The sequence below is a fragment of the Cetorhinus maximus genome, chromosome 1 (assembly GCF_964194155.1).
Source record: "Cetorhinus maximus chromosome 1, sCetMax3.hap1.1, whole genome shotgun sequence".
Lineage (NCBI taxonomy): Eukaryota > Metazoa > Chordata > Chondrichthyes > Lamniformes > Cetorhinidae > Cetorhinus > Cetorhinus maximus.
Genome location: NC_135879.1, coordinates 46,296,224 through 46,313,981, shown reverse-complemented (window position 1 = coordinate 46,313,981; position 17,758 = coordinate 46,296,224). Strand labels below are relative to the sequence as shown.

Here is a 17,758-nt window from a genome sequence, read left to right as displayed (position 1 = left end):
AATGACATATCGGGGGAGGAGAAGAGGTAGACGATCCTCTTATCGACATGTGGCAGTAAAACATACGGCCTAATTGGTAGTCTAACAGCATCCAGTGCCCCAGATTCTAAGAGCTTTGATGAGTTGGTGAATCTTGTGAAAAGCCACTTTCATCCAAAACCCTTGGTAACAATGCAGCGTTTTAAATTCAGTTCGATGTGTCACGCTCCTGGAGACACAGTCACTTGCTATGTCGCAGCCTTAAAACAACTGATAGAGCAGAGAGTTTGGGACGTTGATTAACGACATGTTAAGAGACCGAATAGTATGTGGGATTAATGAAGATGCCATTCAAAAAAGGTTGTTGTCAGAAACGAATTTAGACTTCAGCAAGGCACTGGAGTTGGTGCTCACAATGTAGAGTGCAGTCAGGGACTCAGAAGCAATCAAGGGAGCACAAAATGGCGCTGTCCTTTGTGTCGGGAGGGGGGCACCTGTTAGACATGGTGCAGAAACGCAGGGCTCTGTGGAAAGGCGGGAAACAGCCACCTTTAACAGACCAGAAAAAAGCAATGGTTTAACAGAGAACACCCAAATTAGTAACGGCAGAAATGGAACCAGGCAGCCTGCAAGCGAATGACAATTTAAAGGATTGGGTGTTTCTACTGTCATTGTAATGGGCACATTATGCGATATTGTAAAGACAGACTGAGACAAAATTTTAAACAAACAGGCAGAAATTGTGAAATCCACATGGTAGAGGAACCAGGAGAAACAGTCAGATATTTACTCACTACACAGCTTAAAATGGGTAAAACAGAGCCAACCTACGTGACAGTGGAAAACAACGGGAAACCCATCTAAATGGAGGTAGATACAGGGGCATCCATGACAATTATAGGGGAACATACGTTCAAATAACTGAATGGAGGAGACCACTCACTAAATCTGGAAAATTTAGACGCTAAATTAAAGACGTATACTGGTAAACACATATGAGTAGGAGGTATATGCAAAGTTCCAGTACAGTATGAAAGCCAGTCTGTTAAATCACCCCTGATAGTGGTAGCAGGGGAGGGCCCAAGTCTACTTGGTCGGAATTGGCTTAAGGAAACAAAGTTGGGGTGGACCCAGATTTTTCAACTCAGAATGAAAGATCTACAAAAATTATTACAGAAATATGCCCGTGTTCGGGGAAGAGCTCGGGAAGATTCAGGGGCTGCAAACTAAAATCCACGTGGATCCAGGAGCAACCCCCAGATATTTGAAGGCGAGGCCAGTCCCCTCTGCGTTACGAGAAAAAGTTGATATTGAATTGGACAGGCTGGAAAGGTCGGGAGACTGACAACCTGTACAATTTTCCGAATGGGCAGCGTCCATAGTTCCAGTACTAAAGCCTGACCATAGTGTGCGAAAATGCGGGAATTACAAGTTGACCGTTAACAAAGTGGCCAGACTTGGGCACTCTATATCAATAGGCATTCTATACTAAAAATTGATGAATTGTACTCCAAGCGGGCAGGGGGAGCTACATATACGAAACTCGACATGAGCCGCGCTTACCAGCAAGTCAAGCAAGAAGATGCCTCTTGGGATTTTGTGACTATCGACACATATAGGGGTTATATCAATATACCAGGTGGTCCTTCGGCGTCTCATTGGCTTGTGCCATTTTCCAATGGACCATGGAAAATTTACTTCAAAGGTTGTCCCATGTTGTGGTTTATCTCGATGATGTCCTTGTAACAGGACTAACTGATGAAGAACACCTGGCTAAAATGGAAGAGGCGGTGAAGTGTTTCTCACAATGGAGTACGATTGAAAAGAGAAAAATGAGACTTTCAAGCAAAAGAAGTTTACCTGGGTCATTGGGTCGACTCGCAGGACCTTCACGCACCGAAAAATGCCACAGAACTCAAGTCCTTTTTGGGAATGATTAACTACTATGGCCGTTTTCTTCCAAATTTGTCAACAGTGCTGACTTCATTATATGGGTTACTCAAGAAAAACTGCAAGGCACTAGTTTAATCACACCTAGAATACTGTGAACAGTTTTGCTCCCCTTATCTAAGGAAAGATATACTGGCATTGGAGGCAGGCCAGAGAAGGTTCCCCAGGTTGATCCCCGGTACAGAGGCATTTTCTTTGAGAGGTTGAGTAGGTTGGGCCTGTTGGAGTTTAGAAGAATGAGAGACAATCTTATTGAAACATATAAGATTCTTAGGGGGTTTGACAGGGTAGTTGCTGAGAGGTTGTTTCTCCTTGTGGGTGAGTCTAGGACCAGAGGGCATAATTTCAGAGTGAGGTGTTGCCCATTTAAGACAAAGATGAGAAGGAATTTCTTCTCTCAGAAGGTAGTCAATCTGTGGAATTTTTTACCGCAGAGGGCTGTAGATGCTGGATCGTTAAGTATATTCAACGCTGAGATGGACAGATTTTTAATCAGTAAGAGAATCAAGGGTTATGGGGAAAAGACAGGAAAGTGGAGTTGAGGATTATCAGATCAGCCATGATCTCATTGAATGGTGGAGCAGACTTGATGGGCTGAATTGCCTACTTCTGCTCCTACGTCTTATGGTCTTAGGTGGATTTGGCAAGCTCCAAAACAACAGGCTTTTATGACAGTAAAGCAGTTGCTACATTCATCGGCCCTGTTGGTACATTTTGACCCAAAGAAAGAGTTGATTTTAACATGCGATGCATCCCTTTATGGAGTAGGAGCTGTACTCTCCCACCAGACGGTGGGTGGCTCTGAAAGGTCCATTGGTTATGTCTCAAGAACACTCGGGGCTGAATCTTGGGTTCGGCGAGCAGGGTCGGGGCTCGCTCACCGAGGCATAAAATGACATGGGGTGACATCGATTTTATGACAATCAACTTTTAATTCCAGATTTTTATTGAATTCAAATTTAATTCCACCATTTGCCGTGGTGGGATTCGAATCCGGGTCTCCAGAGCTTTACCTTGGGTCTCTGGATTACTAGTCCAGTGACAATACTGCTACGCCACTTCCTCCCTGATAGTTTACATTTACCAGAGCTGTTTGGAGTAGGGCTCAAACTCTTCTCACTCAGAAGCAGGAATGCTAACACTAAAACTCACTTCATAAAATAATCTAATAAGGCTTTTAATATAGGAGTAATCAGTTAATACAAATTTAGAGTGAACGTCAACATAATCCAATGCTAAGGAATTTTCCATTCTGGTGCAGCCAGTAGATGCCATTCATCTGTAAGATTAGCATAGAAATTGACACCAGTATTGTTCTCTATAATATTATGATCCTCATGGGGATCTGTGAACTAAAATAACCAAATCTACTGAAATGAAGAAATTACCAGGCAAGATTTCACTTTTTGTAACTTTTACTTCAGTGCGAGTCAGAATCAAAGTAAATAAAACATAAGTAAAATAAATAGCAGCAGCAGTCCTAAGCCTGATTTACGGCCACTCAGAGGTTTAGCTCTCTGACTCCTCTCCAGTTCTTCTGTTTTTTCTTCTCACCTGCTTGCCACATGGTGTCCATCTTTTAACTTCCTTCCTGTTGGTGGTGCTTCCAGGTCAAGGGTCGCCAGGACTAATAGACCAGTATTTCTTCTTATCCAAAAATTATAATTGGTCCCTTTACAGGAGATTTAAATTCCTAGAAGTCCTTTACGAACATTTCTAAAAGCAATTACAGATCCTTCAACTATTTTAAAGTAATTATACATTTTCCTTCCTGCTATTGTTCTGGGTTAAAGGTCATCATATTTCAATGGGTTTTTGTTTGAGTTTCTCTCCCTATGGCAACCGGCTCACATGGGCATTTCTCCGAGCCAAGGTGGCTATCTGACATTTTCTATTTTACTTTGAGTTTGTAAAGTTCTGCATTCATGACAATAAATAAGACTAGTTAACATTTCTGATTAATTCCAATGAGAAATCCTACATTAACCTATCCTTATCTTTCAGATGCTGATCAATCCGCTGTATATTTCCAGCATTTTGTTTTTATTTCAGATTTTGAGCTTCACAGCATTTCTTTATAAATTCTCTATTATTGTCCTTTCTACATACAACTAGCCTGACTGTCAGCTTCTGTTTTGATAGGACTATCGGGTCAATATCTTCCTGAGACAAAAATGGAATGATCCTCGACTTAAATTACCAACTGATTTTAAAGGTTCAGATACGCTGACTGTGGATCCCAAAATGTTCAAGTGCTTATGGAAACCAGATTTATTTTTCGCAAATGAAAAGAACGCAAATTTTCATGATGTAACGCAAGATAACATCCTGCTCTTTATATTCCGCAATGGCGATGTACTGCTGAGCATGAGGTGCGATAAAAATTTATAACTACTATAGAAAGCACTGAATACATTTGCTGAAAGCTTTCAGTTTTTATAACCTTTAAAAGTGGATAATATTTTCCCTTTTTCATATTTCAGGTTGTCAATAACTCTTTCGTGCCCACTTGATTTGACTCTGTTTCCCATGGATACACAACACTGCAAGATTCAGCTGGAGAGCTGTATGTTTCTTGAACATTTGCAGTAAGATAGATGCATTGATAGATAGGTGTTAAGATAGTTGACTTATAGACAGTTGCTGTTTGTACAAAGTTGGCTGAATTTTTATTAGATGCCATGATTCCAAAAAAAAAAACTTTTTGTGATCCTGGGAAGGGAAAAATTCAACTAAGAAGGATAATTTTCAGTCTTGCTGTGTGCTAAAAACAGGCAACCTTGGATTGGTTACCTTCATTGGAACTGAGAACTGATCAGGGTGTATAATCAGTGGTTGATCTGCAACAGCATGCTGAAAGCTAAATTTACTCCCACTGAGTTCCTGATGCTGATCACAGTTTAGCGACCTCTGTTAGAGAAAATGAATGTCAGGTGAGGACCAAATTCTGGTAAAGCTGCCAGAAGTCACCATCTAGACCGACATGTGAGCAATGACAATGTGGGCAAGATACCCAGCAAGCTTTACTTTCTTTGAAAGAAGGGGGTAATTTGGGAGAGTTTGTTTCTGTTGAAAATTGAAATTAAAAAAATACTTTTTGATGGACTACTATTAATTAAATTAGGAATTACTGATGATGATATTAACAGAGCGCAATGGGTTCTTATAGCATTTTGTGTTATTTTTATGGAAGTATTAACCCATTTTAAATAAACTAATTGTAAAAATAGTAAGGGAAGGAAGCTCATAAGTATGCATTAAACATTTTTCCATTAATATCAGTGGCAGTAATTTCTAGTTCATAGTTTCTAAATTAGTAATATAATTTACTTGGTTAGCAATGTATTTTAATTCTGATTATTTGCATACAAAGTAGCTTATGGGGCTGGATTTTCCAGCAACTTTGGGACTAACTGGTGGCTGCAAGTCCACATTTGGCTGGAGCCAGACCAGTGGAACCATTTTCCTAGAGGTGGACCCCTAATTGGCTGTCTTCACGCTCGTCATCATATTAAAGATGGTGGGGGTCTCCACATGTTGCTGGCTTAATCCCAGGGCTGGCAAGAACCACTGCAGCACCACAGGGAGATGTAGGCATTTGCAGAGGTGCTGGTAGGTAGGATACGGCAAGTGCACCTGAAAATTGAGACATCTTTGGAGGCATAAAAATAATTAAATATTTCAGGGGGTTGAAGGTGGCAGGCCCCTCAGATCAGGGGGAAAAGCCCTCCAGTTGGAACGTGGGGGCCACAGGAGAGACCATTTCTGCCCACAGCCTCTTCTTTGAGGGATGGAGCCTTCTGTCCGATAGCCTCCCGGACTGCTGCAGTTTGAAGTCACCTGCATGGAACTGGGAGCCACTCCACACAGTGGCGATGTAGGGGAGGGGGCATGGCGCCACTGGCAAATTGCCAGAGGGCTGCAAAATCACCTCTGATTGGGACTTTAACTGCTTAAGTGACTTGCCCGCTCTCATGCAACGGGCAAAGATTCGCTTGCCAGGCAGCTCCTGGGAAACATCTTTTGCAGTGGGAAAGTGTCGGGGAGCCCTCCTGACACCGTTCCCACTATTTTCCTGGCACTTTCCACTCCCACCACCACAGGACCAGGAAAATTCAGTCCATGTTGTTACCTACAACATGGAAGAAAATGATTTGCTGTTAACACATATTTGATTGCATGTTACTGGGTATGAAAAGATACTTGACCAGATTTAATATTAACTCAGAATAATAAGATAATTTTTTGGCCTGCAGGCACCAAAAATCAGAAAATCAAATGGATGGTAATGCATGCATGTGAAAGACCCTGCCCTATTTATGAAGGACAATTGTCAGGATCCTTTACGGTGTGTGTTTTTACTTGCTCAGTTTTCTGATATCACAGATCCAGGAAAATCTCCCCAAAAATGTTTTGTATGTAGGCAAAAGATAGACTTTGAAATCACATCGGGTTTGAGTATTTGCACAACATTGTGGTTGACTAGTAAAATGCCCTTGTTGCTGAAATGTGCTGGGTTTGTTCAGTAAATTAGCAGACTATTTGACACTTTGAAATAAAATAAGGAATCGCGGAAAAAATAAATCAGATGTCAAAATTGGAAAAGAGAAAAAATAGATTTGTGTATGGGTAAAGACCCTTTGTCAGAGCTCAGTTTACCAACCTTTTATATACTTGCAATATTAACTGACTTTAATAAACAAGTATTACCTTGGCGGGCAGAGAAGGGAGATATAATGAGGAGCTTTTCTGTTGGCTCCCGATCAGTGGATGCCACTAGGAGTGATGTTAGATTTATAATCCACCTAACCAAGTGTGAGCAAATACCTTACGATACATTTCTCATCATTTGCGCTCTTGACAACACAGGGTACCAACGACGTCAATGTTTTCCAGGCATTCAGTGTTTCTCTGGCCATGTGAAGGGGCAGATGGGGTGAGGATTAGAACGTAAGTTGTTGGTTTGTCTAATGCAGTTGATTGCCAAGCAATCAATTAGCATTTGACAAAGAGTGGATTTGGGAAAAGAAAGTTTTGTTAAAACTTTTGAAGCAAGTATTTAATTAATTTCCCTTCCCCACCTGATTCAGGGCCCTAGAGGTGCTATAAGAGACACTGATGCCTGCCCTAATTATGTAAATTTGCTTAGGCTCAGGAAATAGACACAGCCAAGGAACGAGCAGGAACCCCACTCTATCATTGTGCCCAACAAGAAACTCAGGGCACTAAAATAAAGTTAAAATACTGCAATGCTGGAAATCTGAAAAAGAAACAGGAAGTGTTGGAAACATTCAGCAGGTCTGGCAGCATCTGCGGAGAGAGAAATCGAGTTAATGGGCAGGATTTTCGCATCGTTGGGCGGGTGCGGTGGATGGTCCCGGGAGCGACTGGGAAACGGTCCACCGCCCACAATCGGCCCTCGGCCGCAATTACATGCTGGATGGCCGATTAACTCAGTCAGTGTGAAAGGCGCACTGAGAAGCACATCACTACCGAGGTGAGGGCAGGAGGAGTGCGAGCGCTGAAGTCTGTGCATGCACAGGGGAGTGCGCACTGAAAGCTCCCTGAAGGCACAGAGCTGCCTCATGCAGCTGAAAAATTTTACAATCAAAAATAAAGATTATTAAAATATGAAAGAAATGTCCTGACATGGGGCTAACTCACAATAACATTAACAGAATAAAAATTCTGCCCAAAAATGTATTATTTTTAATTTAATTGTGGCAACCTCATCCCGCCCGTGGATGAGGTTTGCTAAAAAATTAAAAGGCCGCCTGGCCGATTCACCCACCCGCCAACCATAAGGTTGGATGGGCAGTGAAAAATAGGTTTTAATTAATTGATTAAGAGCCTTAATAGGCCTCTTAATTGTTGGTGGGTGCACTGCCGACTCTCGCCCCATGCCCCTGACTGAAATATCTTGCACTATTTTATGCCCGATTGGGTTGGGCGCATGCCCGCCCACAGGATGTAAAATCCTGGCCAATGTTTTGATTCGAATATGACTCATGTGAAGATGCTGCTAGACCTGCTGAGTATTTCCAGCACTTTCTGTTTTTATTTTATGTAAGAAAATCAGGGTTACTGTTCTGTGTCAGATTTCCAGCATTTGCACCTATTTCTTTAATTGTGTGTAATAGTATTTTATTTCTTTTTCAGTTGGCTATACCACAGAAGACCTTCAATTCATCTGGCAATCTAAAGACCCTGTTCAGATGGAACAAATTGCCTTGCCACAATTTGATGTTAAGCAGGAAGATATTGAGTATGGAAACTGTACAAAGTATTATAAAGGCACTGGTGAGAATTGTTCATGATAACATTACAAGCTATCTTTGGTACAATCTTTTGAAAATCAAAGCTTTAGACAGAGACTACATTGCAAGACTCTCAGCTCAATTTGATTTCAGCATGTAACATATGGATTATTCTCAAATCAGGGCAACTGAAGTTAAAATCCATTTGTAACAGAAGAAAAATATGTTGTCAGTTTAAACACTTCAAGACTAAAAAAAAATTCCAAGGACAAATCCAGACTGAGCTGGAAAAAGTTTGTTTTATGATCAAATTTCAGCTTGTTTTGATGTTCAGTCCTGCTCAGACATTCCAAATATATACAGAATGGACCTCGTCAAAGGCCCTGAAATCATCTTGTGCAAATACAAGCATGGAAAATTGTTGCATCCAGTTCCTTTGGTCACTTTTTCAGTTGAGACATTAAAGTAAACAGATTAATGGCTCCATTAAAATAATGAGCAAAGGAATTGTATAAAAATGTGTTAAGCATTTGTATGATAATATTTGCACATCATAATTTCAAAGCTGCAGTAGTTTGAAGAAGAGAGATTCTTTTTCCAACTAAACTGTCGTCTCATGGGCTGAAATGAATTCCCATTTTATCCTCAGCATGAAGTACAATGATTTTTCAAATGCATTCTTACACTTTGTCACTGTGCCCTGCCCAGTCCTACTGTCCAAGCAGACAGCGATTTTCGGGAGCATTCTCTTCAAGCATCGATGTTCTACACATACCTCTGGCCACTTACACTTTGAATCGACAGAAACCACCAACATGTAGATGATTGAAAGTTCAGAGGGACTGTTTACTGCAATCTATTATATGCTCCATAAATTCACATTGAGCTGTTATTCATTTTACAAAAAGCTACTTTTCACCTGATTGCCTTTTCTCCAAATGAGTACAGAAACATTGGGTGGAATTTTCCATTCCGAGACTAAGTGCAGCTGCGGGCAGGATTAGCGGCGAATACCCAGTCCCGCCCTTCTTTGAGTTAGGCTCATATATGATGCCATAGTTGGCCGTCAACAGTGTGTATGCGAGAGGGGTGCAGGGCAGCTCAATTTCACTCCAGCTACCCCTTCCCTTCAAGGAGTCAGCAGGGGCCCTTTAAGGCAGTGCTTGGGCACCCATAGGGAGGAGGATCAGCAGGTGCACACCCTGGGGCCATCCCCCAGGTGACACCAGGAGTGTCCTGCCCATCCGAATCCACTCTTCATGTGATCCCAGCAGCTCCAGCTCCACAGCTCGAGGAGGGTGCCACTGCCACACAGCAGGTCCTTGAAAGCAGGCCGGGGCCCTCCAGGTTTCAGCCCTCCAAAGCATGCTGGTCAAGGTTATCACAGATAGGGCGTAGCAACCAACAGGTCGCCTCCACCTCCACTGTGATCATCCGGAGAGCACCACGACGTAGCAGCAGGGTTAGGAAGGTTAAGAAGGTGTAACTCTTTCGAGTACATTCACAGTTCTTGGCTTTGTTTTTTATTTTTATTTTTTATTTTTTTCCGGGAGTGGGACATGAACCCACAACCTTCTGACTCAAAGGTGGGGGTGCTATGAACTGAGCCACAGCTGACACCTCTAAGAAGGTGTAACTCTTTCGAGTTATCAACAGTCACAGATTGTAACTCTTTCGAGTATATTCACAGTTCTTGGTTTCCGGGAGTGGGACATGAACCCACAACCTTCTGATTCAAAGGCGAGGGTGCTATGAACTGAGCCACAGCTGACACCTCTAAGAAGGTATAGTTGCACAGTCTGTGCACAGGTGTTAATCACTTGTACCCCAGTAGGAAAAAACTGGGAAATAAGAATATTGGTCCGAACTGGTCTTGTATACCTTAACATGGAATACCAGTAAAACTGGGGAATAAGAGTACTGGTCCGAACTGTTCTTCCCTTCTGGGACATAATGTTCACTATTGTCAATAAGCTCACAAGACTGTCTCCCTGCCTATGGCTCCTTGTTCTGATGAGCAGTGTTCGTGTCACTCAGATGTGAAACCTTTCTGCACAAAATAAAGGCAGGTGTCTCAATCCAGGGCCTCTTCCCTGTGCTCTGTCCAGCCTGCATGTCATCATCATCCTCCACAAATCTAGCAGCTATGAGGGCCTCCTGCATTCCTGCCTCATCCAGCCAGTGCCAGGGCCTCCTCGCCATCATCGTGGCCTTCAAGGACTTCCTCACCGTCTATGCCCTCCTCATTGGATGAGACCTCCAGCTCCTGCATCTCCTCCTCAGCCAGCTCGTCTCCATGTTGCAGCACCAGGGTGTAAAGGACGCAGCAGGAGATGATGATGCGTGACACCATGTGTAGACCAGACCGGTCCAGGCACCGGAACCTCATTTTCAGCATCTCGATGGTTTGCTCCACCAAGTTGCGAGTTGCAGAATGAGCCTCATTATACCTTCTCTCTGCTGCAGTCTGAAGCCGCCGCACAGGTGTCATCATCCACGTTGCCTGCAGGTTGCCCTTGTCCCCTAGGAGCCAACCCTGCAGCCTCTGTGGACCCTGGAAGATGTCAGGGATCTGTGACTGACTGAGAATGTAGGAGTCATGGATACTCCCTGCGAACCGTGTGCAGACCTGCAGGATGCATTTGTGGTGGTCGCACACCAGCTGAACACTCAGCATATGGAATCCCTTGCAGTTGACATAGTCGACTGTGTGTTGCCACGGAGACCTGAGCACCATGTGAGTGCAGTCGATGGCACCCTGCATCGGTTTCCTATAGGAAACCTGAGATCTGAGAAAATCCACTTGCTCTTGCATCCTGGCACCCCTGGTCCCGGGTGAAATACACAATGTTGATGTGCCCTTGCGGAAATGGCATCCGTGACCTCATGGATGCATTTGTGAGTGGAGGCTTGTGATATCCCACAGAGGTGACCTGTGGAGCCTTGAGGTGAGCCACTGGTGTAAAAATTGAGCACCGTTGTCACTATCACAGCCACTGGCAGTAGATGCCCTCCATGTCACCGTGGCACCAAACCCTGCAGTAGCTTGCAGATGTGACCTACCAGTTTCTTAGACATGCGCAGTCTTCGGCAATACTGGTTCTCGGTCATATGCAGGGATGAAAGGCATCTATAGACCCTGGGTCTAGCTAGGCGCCGTCCAGCGATGGCTCGCTGTGGCTCTTTGACAGTGTGTACAGAAGCCCCAGTCACCCCTCCTTCCAAAGGGTGCTGCTCTTCCCTCTGCACAGCTAGATGCCTCCACCGCTCTCTTCTCCGCTGTTTTTGCTCTCTGTAAGCCATGAAGCATACAGCTAGTTCACCAGGCTCCATGATCCTGATGTACTCCTCCTGCAGGATGAAAGAGAGAGATGCGTGGGTTAGCATAGGTGTACTAAGAACCTCTCTTGGTTAAGTCTGAAGGCCCCTTAACACATCCCGGAGAGTGCTGGTCACCACTTGGATGGCCAGAGATTAGTATGCTGCACGGCTGCCCGAAACCCCACCTCCCTCTGCCCCACTCCACCTGACCGATTCACAGCAGTTTTGCCCACTGGCCTGCATGCTGTGCTCTCAGCTCAGGCACAGGTATTCTCCTAACCCGCACTGCAAGGCTGCACTGTTAGCTTGAACCATGAGGGAGACTGGTCCAAACCTGAATGATGACATTGCAGGAGGCTGTGAGCACCTCCACCAGTGACTGCCCCATGGCCAGCTTTAGCAAGGAGATTGTACAACGTGCCCAGTCGTCCAACTGTTCTGGAGTTCACTAAAATGCTCATTAGTTTGCAGTCTGTGCCCGAGGGGTGAAAAGCTCTGGAGCATTTGGTAGCACTTTGATGCCTCTGCGTTGCTTGAGTGGGCAGATAAGCTAGAGGCCCGATTCCAATCATATTAATGTGGCTGCACCTGAACTGTCTCAGCTGTGGAGGAATGGTCACTTTATACAAGGTTTCCCTAACCTAATGTGTGGCTGCTTCTCTCGCCCACCACCAATGTGCTTGTGCACCATCAGACCAGGCTGCCTTGCCCCCCCAACTCGCCCAAACTGCAGGGCAGCCCTTGCCCCAGCACCGCACTGTCAGCCAGCTGGAAAAAGTGGCTTTTCTGCGCCCTTGCCTGACTGCGTGGCACCTCAACCTTGAAGTCGAATGCATGACCCTCATGAGAGCTGCGTAACGTTAGTGAGCACTCAAGTCCGAGTTTCCCTCGAAGTGCAGCTTGCCAAGTGCACACCTTATAAATGCTGTTGTGAGACATACCCGGATTATCCAGTGTGGGTGGATGATTCTGGCAAGCAGGGCTTAGAATGATGTGTAGATGTAATAAAATGAAGTTCCCGATGTCTGGTGGAGAGAATGGTGGCCCGCCATTGATGGGCAGAGCAGATGATCGCAAACTGCTTTCACGACGGCATGAAACAAATTTTTAGCCTGTCAATGTGGCTGAGCCTGAACTGTCCCAGCTGCAGAGGAATGGTCACTTTATACAATGTTTCCCTAATGCATGACCACTTCCTTTGCCCACCACCCCCACAGGCTTGTGCACTACCATCAACCGCAGGGCAGCCTTTGCTGCCCCCCACCCCTACAAAATCGTCTCAAATGCAGGGCAGCCTTTGCCAACCCCCTCCAAGTCGCCTCAATCACAGGGCACCCTTTGCCCCCTTACCCAATGTGCCTCAACCTTGAAGTCCAGCTGGCAACCCGACCCTCATGAGTACTGCGCAACGTTACTGTGCACTCAACCTCCGAGTTCCCCTCAAAGTGCAGTCCACCAAGTGCACGTCTTTTATATGCTACTGTGAAACACGTCAATGTGTAATCATGCTGACGTGGGCAGACGATCCAGCGGTGGGGTCAGGGCGGATGAGTCCGACAGGCTAGCCTTATAATAATATGCTGATGCATTACAATGAGGAAATGCAGCCCGCCATCGACAGGCTGAGCAGACAATCGCAAACTGGATTCACGACATTGTGAAACCGACGTTTGGTCTTCTCGCCATATTGTCTGCTCATGCCACTGAACACGTCCGACGCCAGCAGGCACGGATGATTCCGTCCAATGTTTTAAAAATTGACCACCATTATAGAACCTGTCCAATTTTAATTTCTATTAATTTCAATGGCAATTAAAATTGGGTAGTTCCAATAATGGAAAATGATTTGCAATGCCATTTATATGTCTGAGCAGCAAGTTAAAAATCTGTCCCACTGCATTTTACATGTACAGAGCTGCCTTTCACATCAAAGGTTTAAAATGTTTGACTATCATGAAATCAGACAAAGACTTTTTTGATCATTGATAGATTAACCTAATCCTGTGCACTTTGAGTATGATTCAACTTTTCTGTTTTTGTGCCAGTAAGTATACTTGATTAGTTTTTACAAGAATAAACACTTCAGGGGTAATTTTGGCCAAAGAGTGAGAAAGGCACTAAATAGGTGCAGCACTAATAAGTTTGAAAGGCTGGATTTAGCACACAATTTTAATCCCTAATTACTGATTACCAGCATTTGAACTATTCTGGAAGTGCTAAACCAGAAACTTGCTGGCACAGTTTTTGTGGAGCATCGTATGTGGCCTTCTCACACGTACTTCCACTGAAGGTGTGGAGTGTGCTAGCTGACGTACCTCTGCAGCTTGCAGGATGGTTGAAGGAACAAGGGGGTGGTGGCGGGTGTGGGCCTGCAAGGATGCAAAGTTTCTCAGATGTGACACCGGAGGTGCTAGTAGAGGAAGTACAGAGGCGGAGGGATGTTATGTACTTCCATGGGGGAAGGATGCCACCTTGCTCTCATTGGCCTGCTGTCCTGCAGCAGCTGGTGCTGCTCTGCGGCTTCATGTCCTCCTCCCTTTCCTCACCCAGATCCAGGGAGACACCTAGCAAGATGCCCATGACCAAGCACTCAATATGAGTAACTCCTGTAAGGTGCAGCATGGCACTTATATGATTTAGTGAAGGCTCCAGAGAATCTGTTGAATAAATGTTGCTTGAGTGTTGGTTAAATTTTGATCAGGTGTCCCAGGAAGTCAGTCGATGTGTTTCAGAGGTGTTTTTCATAGCTCTAGCATAAAGTAAACATGAAACCATGAGTATCCCTTTATGCAGCATTTGAAATCCACATCAAGACCTTGCTTACTCCAAGACAGTTGGTTGCTGCTAGTAGATCGTGTTAGGACAAACATTTGCCACCAAAATGCTATTTCCCTCCTTAATGAACACCAGCAGGAAATTTAAGTGGCAAGCAGTTCCTTAACAAGTTTCTGGGCAACTGTAGTGCAGACTTCAACACCTTTACTAAGAAGGCATCTTGTGCTAAATGTGGGCTAAACCAGCATTTCAGCTTAAGATCCCATCTGGGCTACATCAGTGACTGTTCAGCACTGCTGAAAATCACCCCCTTCAGGTTCTGAAACTTGTCTTTGCACTCAGAAATTAAATTCCATTTCCTGTCTTCATGTTACCAGTGGAGAACATCAGACCTGTTACGACAGATCAAGTATCTAAGGATAACAACTAATGTGTCAAAGAAATTGGGGTGCAATATATATTTTGGCCTGTTTTGGAGCTGAAATTGGTTGTGTGGAGGGAGATGAGCCATAAACCCAAGGCTCATCTGAAATTGTACCTCGACCTTATCAGCACTTTGGCACTTCCCCAAGCCTCCCCAGCAACATCCATCAGGTAGGAGAATGGGATGGTGGAGGTGGGTGATCGTGGGCTGGCAACAATCTTAAGGACTGCTGTGGAGTTGGTAGACACTCCAGCTGCCCCACTGACTCCACTTAGATAGTTTTTTTATTCTTGCCTTGAGGCTGCATGTGGAATAAAAAAAGTGAGCAGAGCAAGACACAAGAGTTGCTCCACTCAGCACCAAACAGTTCCTATGAAAGGCTCTTAAAAGGCATTAAGACCCTCACTGACACACACAAGGGGTCTAATTCCTTTGAAGGCTGCTGCTCTGGACACCTGAAAATTGCCTGAGGCCAATTTAGCATTGAATATGTTTCAGGCTTTCTTGAGGCGCAGGGTCAATAATCAAGTGAAATGGGTCATTTTTATCTTTGTTTTCTGCCTGTAAAAAGATGAGAATGAAGTCCAATTTGTAACCCATGGTTTTTAATAATTACAACTAAGTATAAGCTTTTCTAGATAATGGTAAATAATTTTAACTAACCCAATCAATGTAACTGTTAGAAATAAAGAACAGTGTTGTTCTCCTGTTATAGTAAGCCACAGTCTTACATATCACTGTATTTAGGAAGAATGGATGTTCTGATTATTAAAGACTCTGATCAGCTTGTTGCAAAATTGTTGAAGCTCCAAAAGCAGGATCAATGGAATGATCCTTTCTACTTTGAACATAGATTCTCTCGGTATACTAGTTGCAAAAATGATATTAAATATTTATTTATATTGCAGAAATTATTATATCACTTTATTTACTTTGTTTTTATTAAAGGATATTACACCTGTGTGGAAGTGATATTTACACTAAGACGACAAGTTGGATATTACATGATGGGTGTTTATGCTCCAACTCTTCTAATAGTTGTCCTATCGTGGCTGTCATTTTGGATAAACCCTGATGCAAGTGCTGCAAGAGTGCCTTTAGGTAAATCAAATTAGCACTTACAATCATATAAATGATCATCTGTTACCATAGAAAGTAATCCCACATTTCCACAAATATTGCTGACTGATATGCTGTTGAATATATGAACACAAAGAAAATTTCATAAGGGGCTATTTGACAGATTGGATTTTTCAAAGAAGTGAAACAAGTATAATGTAAATTTGTTCACCATTTTTGAAAAAAAAACAACAATCTGATTGTGTGGGCATTGCATAATCAAACTCAATTGGTAGTAGGCGTGATTGAGGAATTGAGTGCTCTATTACAATGGGCTGTCCATCAGTCTCCTACTGTGAGGTGCCAATAATTGCATTAAATTATCTCCTCATAGACAGTAATTCTTGGAAGATTGAACAAATTTGAATATAAAGATAGTGGCATTGTCATTAGCAGAAACGGTACTTGAATACGTAGAATGGACTGTCTCATCTATACTGGTTATTTAAAGGGCTAACCATGTGACCTTGCTCTATCTATATTTAATTTCCAGGTAAATACAGGCATTAATTGATACTCAAAAGAAGAAAGTGAAGGGACAAATAATCCATATATTCTTATTGAAGTTGTGGCTTATTTTCTGTTTTCACCCTTTTGTTCTATAAGATATTGGTTTCTGCTGGTTTACAGCTCAAACTGCCAATCACCCTCCAAGTACTTGATTAAATGTGGTTTTTCATGTATGTGGTAGATATTGAGCATTAGCTATTTATCTGTGTATATGTAGGTGAGGGTGAGGATGGCAAGGACAGTCATCTTTGACTTTGGAATCCAATGAGTGTAAGTTCCCTTGCTATTGACTGAAGCAACAGGGTAAGAGACCTAAGGGGAGAGACAGAAGAAGATCCCACAGACAGTGGTCTTCTTTAACAAGTAATGGCAGGATAGGGATGCAGATTGCAGGGCAGACAACCAGAATGCTAACCATGGCACCATGGAGTAAGAGGCAGCCCAAGGAGCAGAAGAGCAGAATAGAAAGTTGTAGTCAAAGGCGATTCAATAATTGGAGGGATAGGTAGCAGTCATGACCAAGAGTCGAGAACGGCCTGTTGCCTGTGCAAAAATAAAGGATACTCCGAGGACCTGGAGAGGATTTGGAAAGAGAGGAGTAAGATTCCATTGTCGTGGTGCATGTTGTGATCAATGACATAGGGAAGAAAAGAGAGGAGGACCTTTTAAGGGATTATTGGAAGTTATGAACAAAATTAAAAGAAAACTAGACATAATAGCTACTAATCATGGGATTACTACTTGAAGCACATACAGTTGGCTTAGGGGTAGAGATCAGGAAGATGCACATGTAAGTGAAGGACTGATGTGCGATGGAAGAATTACATTTCATGGCACATTGGCGTCAGTACTGAGACAGGAAAAAGCTGCATCACTGGTACAGGCTCCACTTGAACCAGGGTGGGACCAGTGGCCTAGTGGAAAAAACCAATAGGGCTGTTGTTATACCTTTAAACTAGTAAAGTGGGGTGAGATCTGGTGAAAATAATGCAGCTGGGATTTTGTCAATAGCATTTCATTCCCAATGTCATAACCAGAACTGAGAGCACTTCCACTTTCTCCCTTCTTGCCTTTCCCCATGCGATTATAATTAAAATTCTAAGTGCCTGCAGCATGCATTCAAAACACTTGTAGTTTAGCACCAGGGCAAGCTTTTCATTGGTGAAACCTGCAGTCAGCTGACAATGCTGCATCTACAGGCTGCCTATTAAAGAGCCTCCTGTTCAAACAGGGAGGCTGTACATCACCACCAGAACGATCCACCATTGGCTGAGAATAGTATAATCTTTGCAGAAATGCCTGATCACCACAGCAGACCAGCCCCACAGTTCAGCGATGCCTGTCTGCAGGTTCTCCTCCAGGCCATCATGGAAAGGGGGCAGGTGCTCTTTCCTGAAGATGGTAAAAGGACGGCACTCCCAAC

General features: G+C 43.7%; 1 protein-coding gene across 1 annotated transcript in view; it reads left to right on the top strand.

Moving 5' to 3' along the window:
- Window positions 1-17,758, top strand: part of glrbb (glycine receptor, beta b) — a 209,982-nt gene that overhangs the window by 114,763 nt on the left and 77,461 nt on the right. The window contains exons 5-8 of the mRNA XM_078540630.1: window positions 4,072-4,301; window positions 4,413-4,495; window positions 8,089-8,229; window positions 15,655-15,807. Coding sequence (XP_078396756.1) covers window positions 4,072-4,301; window positions 4,413-4,495; window positions 8,089-8,229; window positions 15,655-15,807 — 607 coding nt within the window. The remainder of the gene's footprint in view (window positions 1-4,071; window positions 4,302-4,412; window positions 4,496-8,088; window positions 8,230-15,654; window positions 15,808-17,758) is intronic.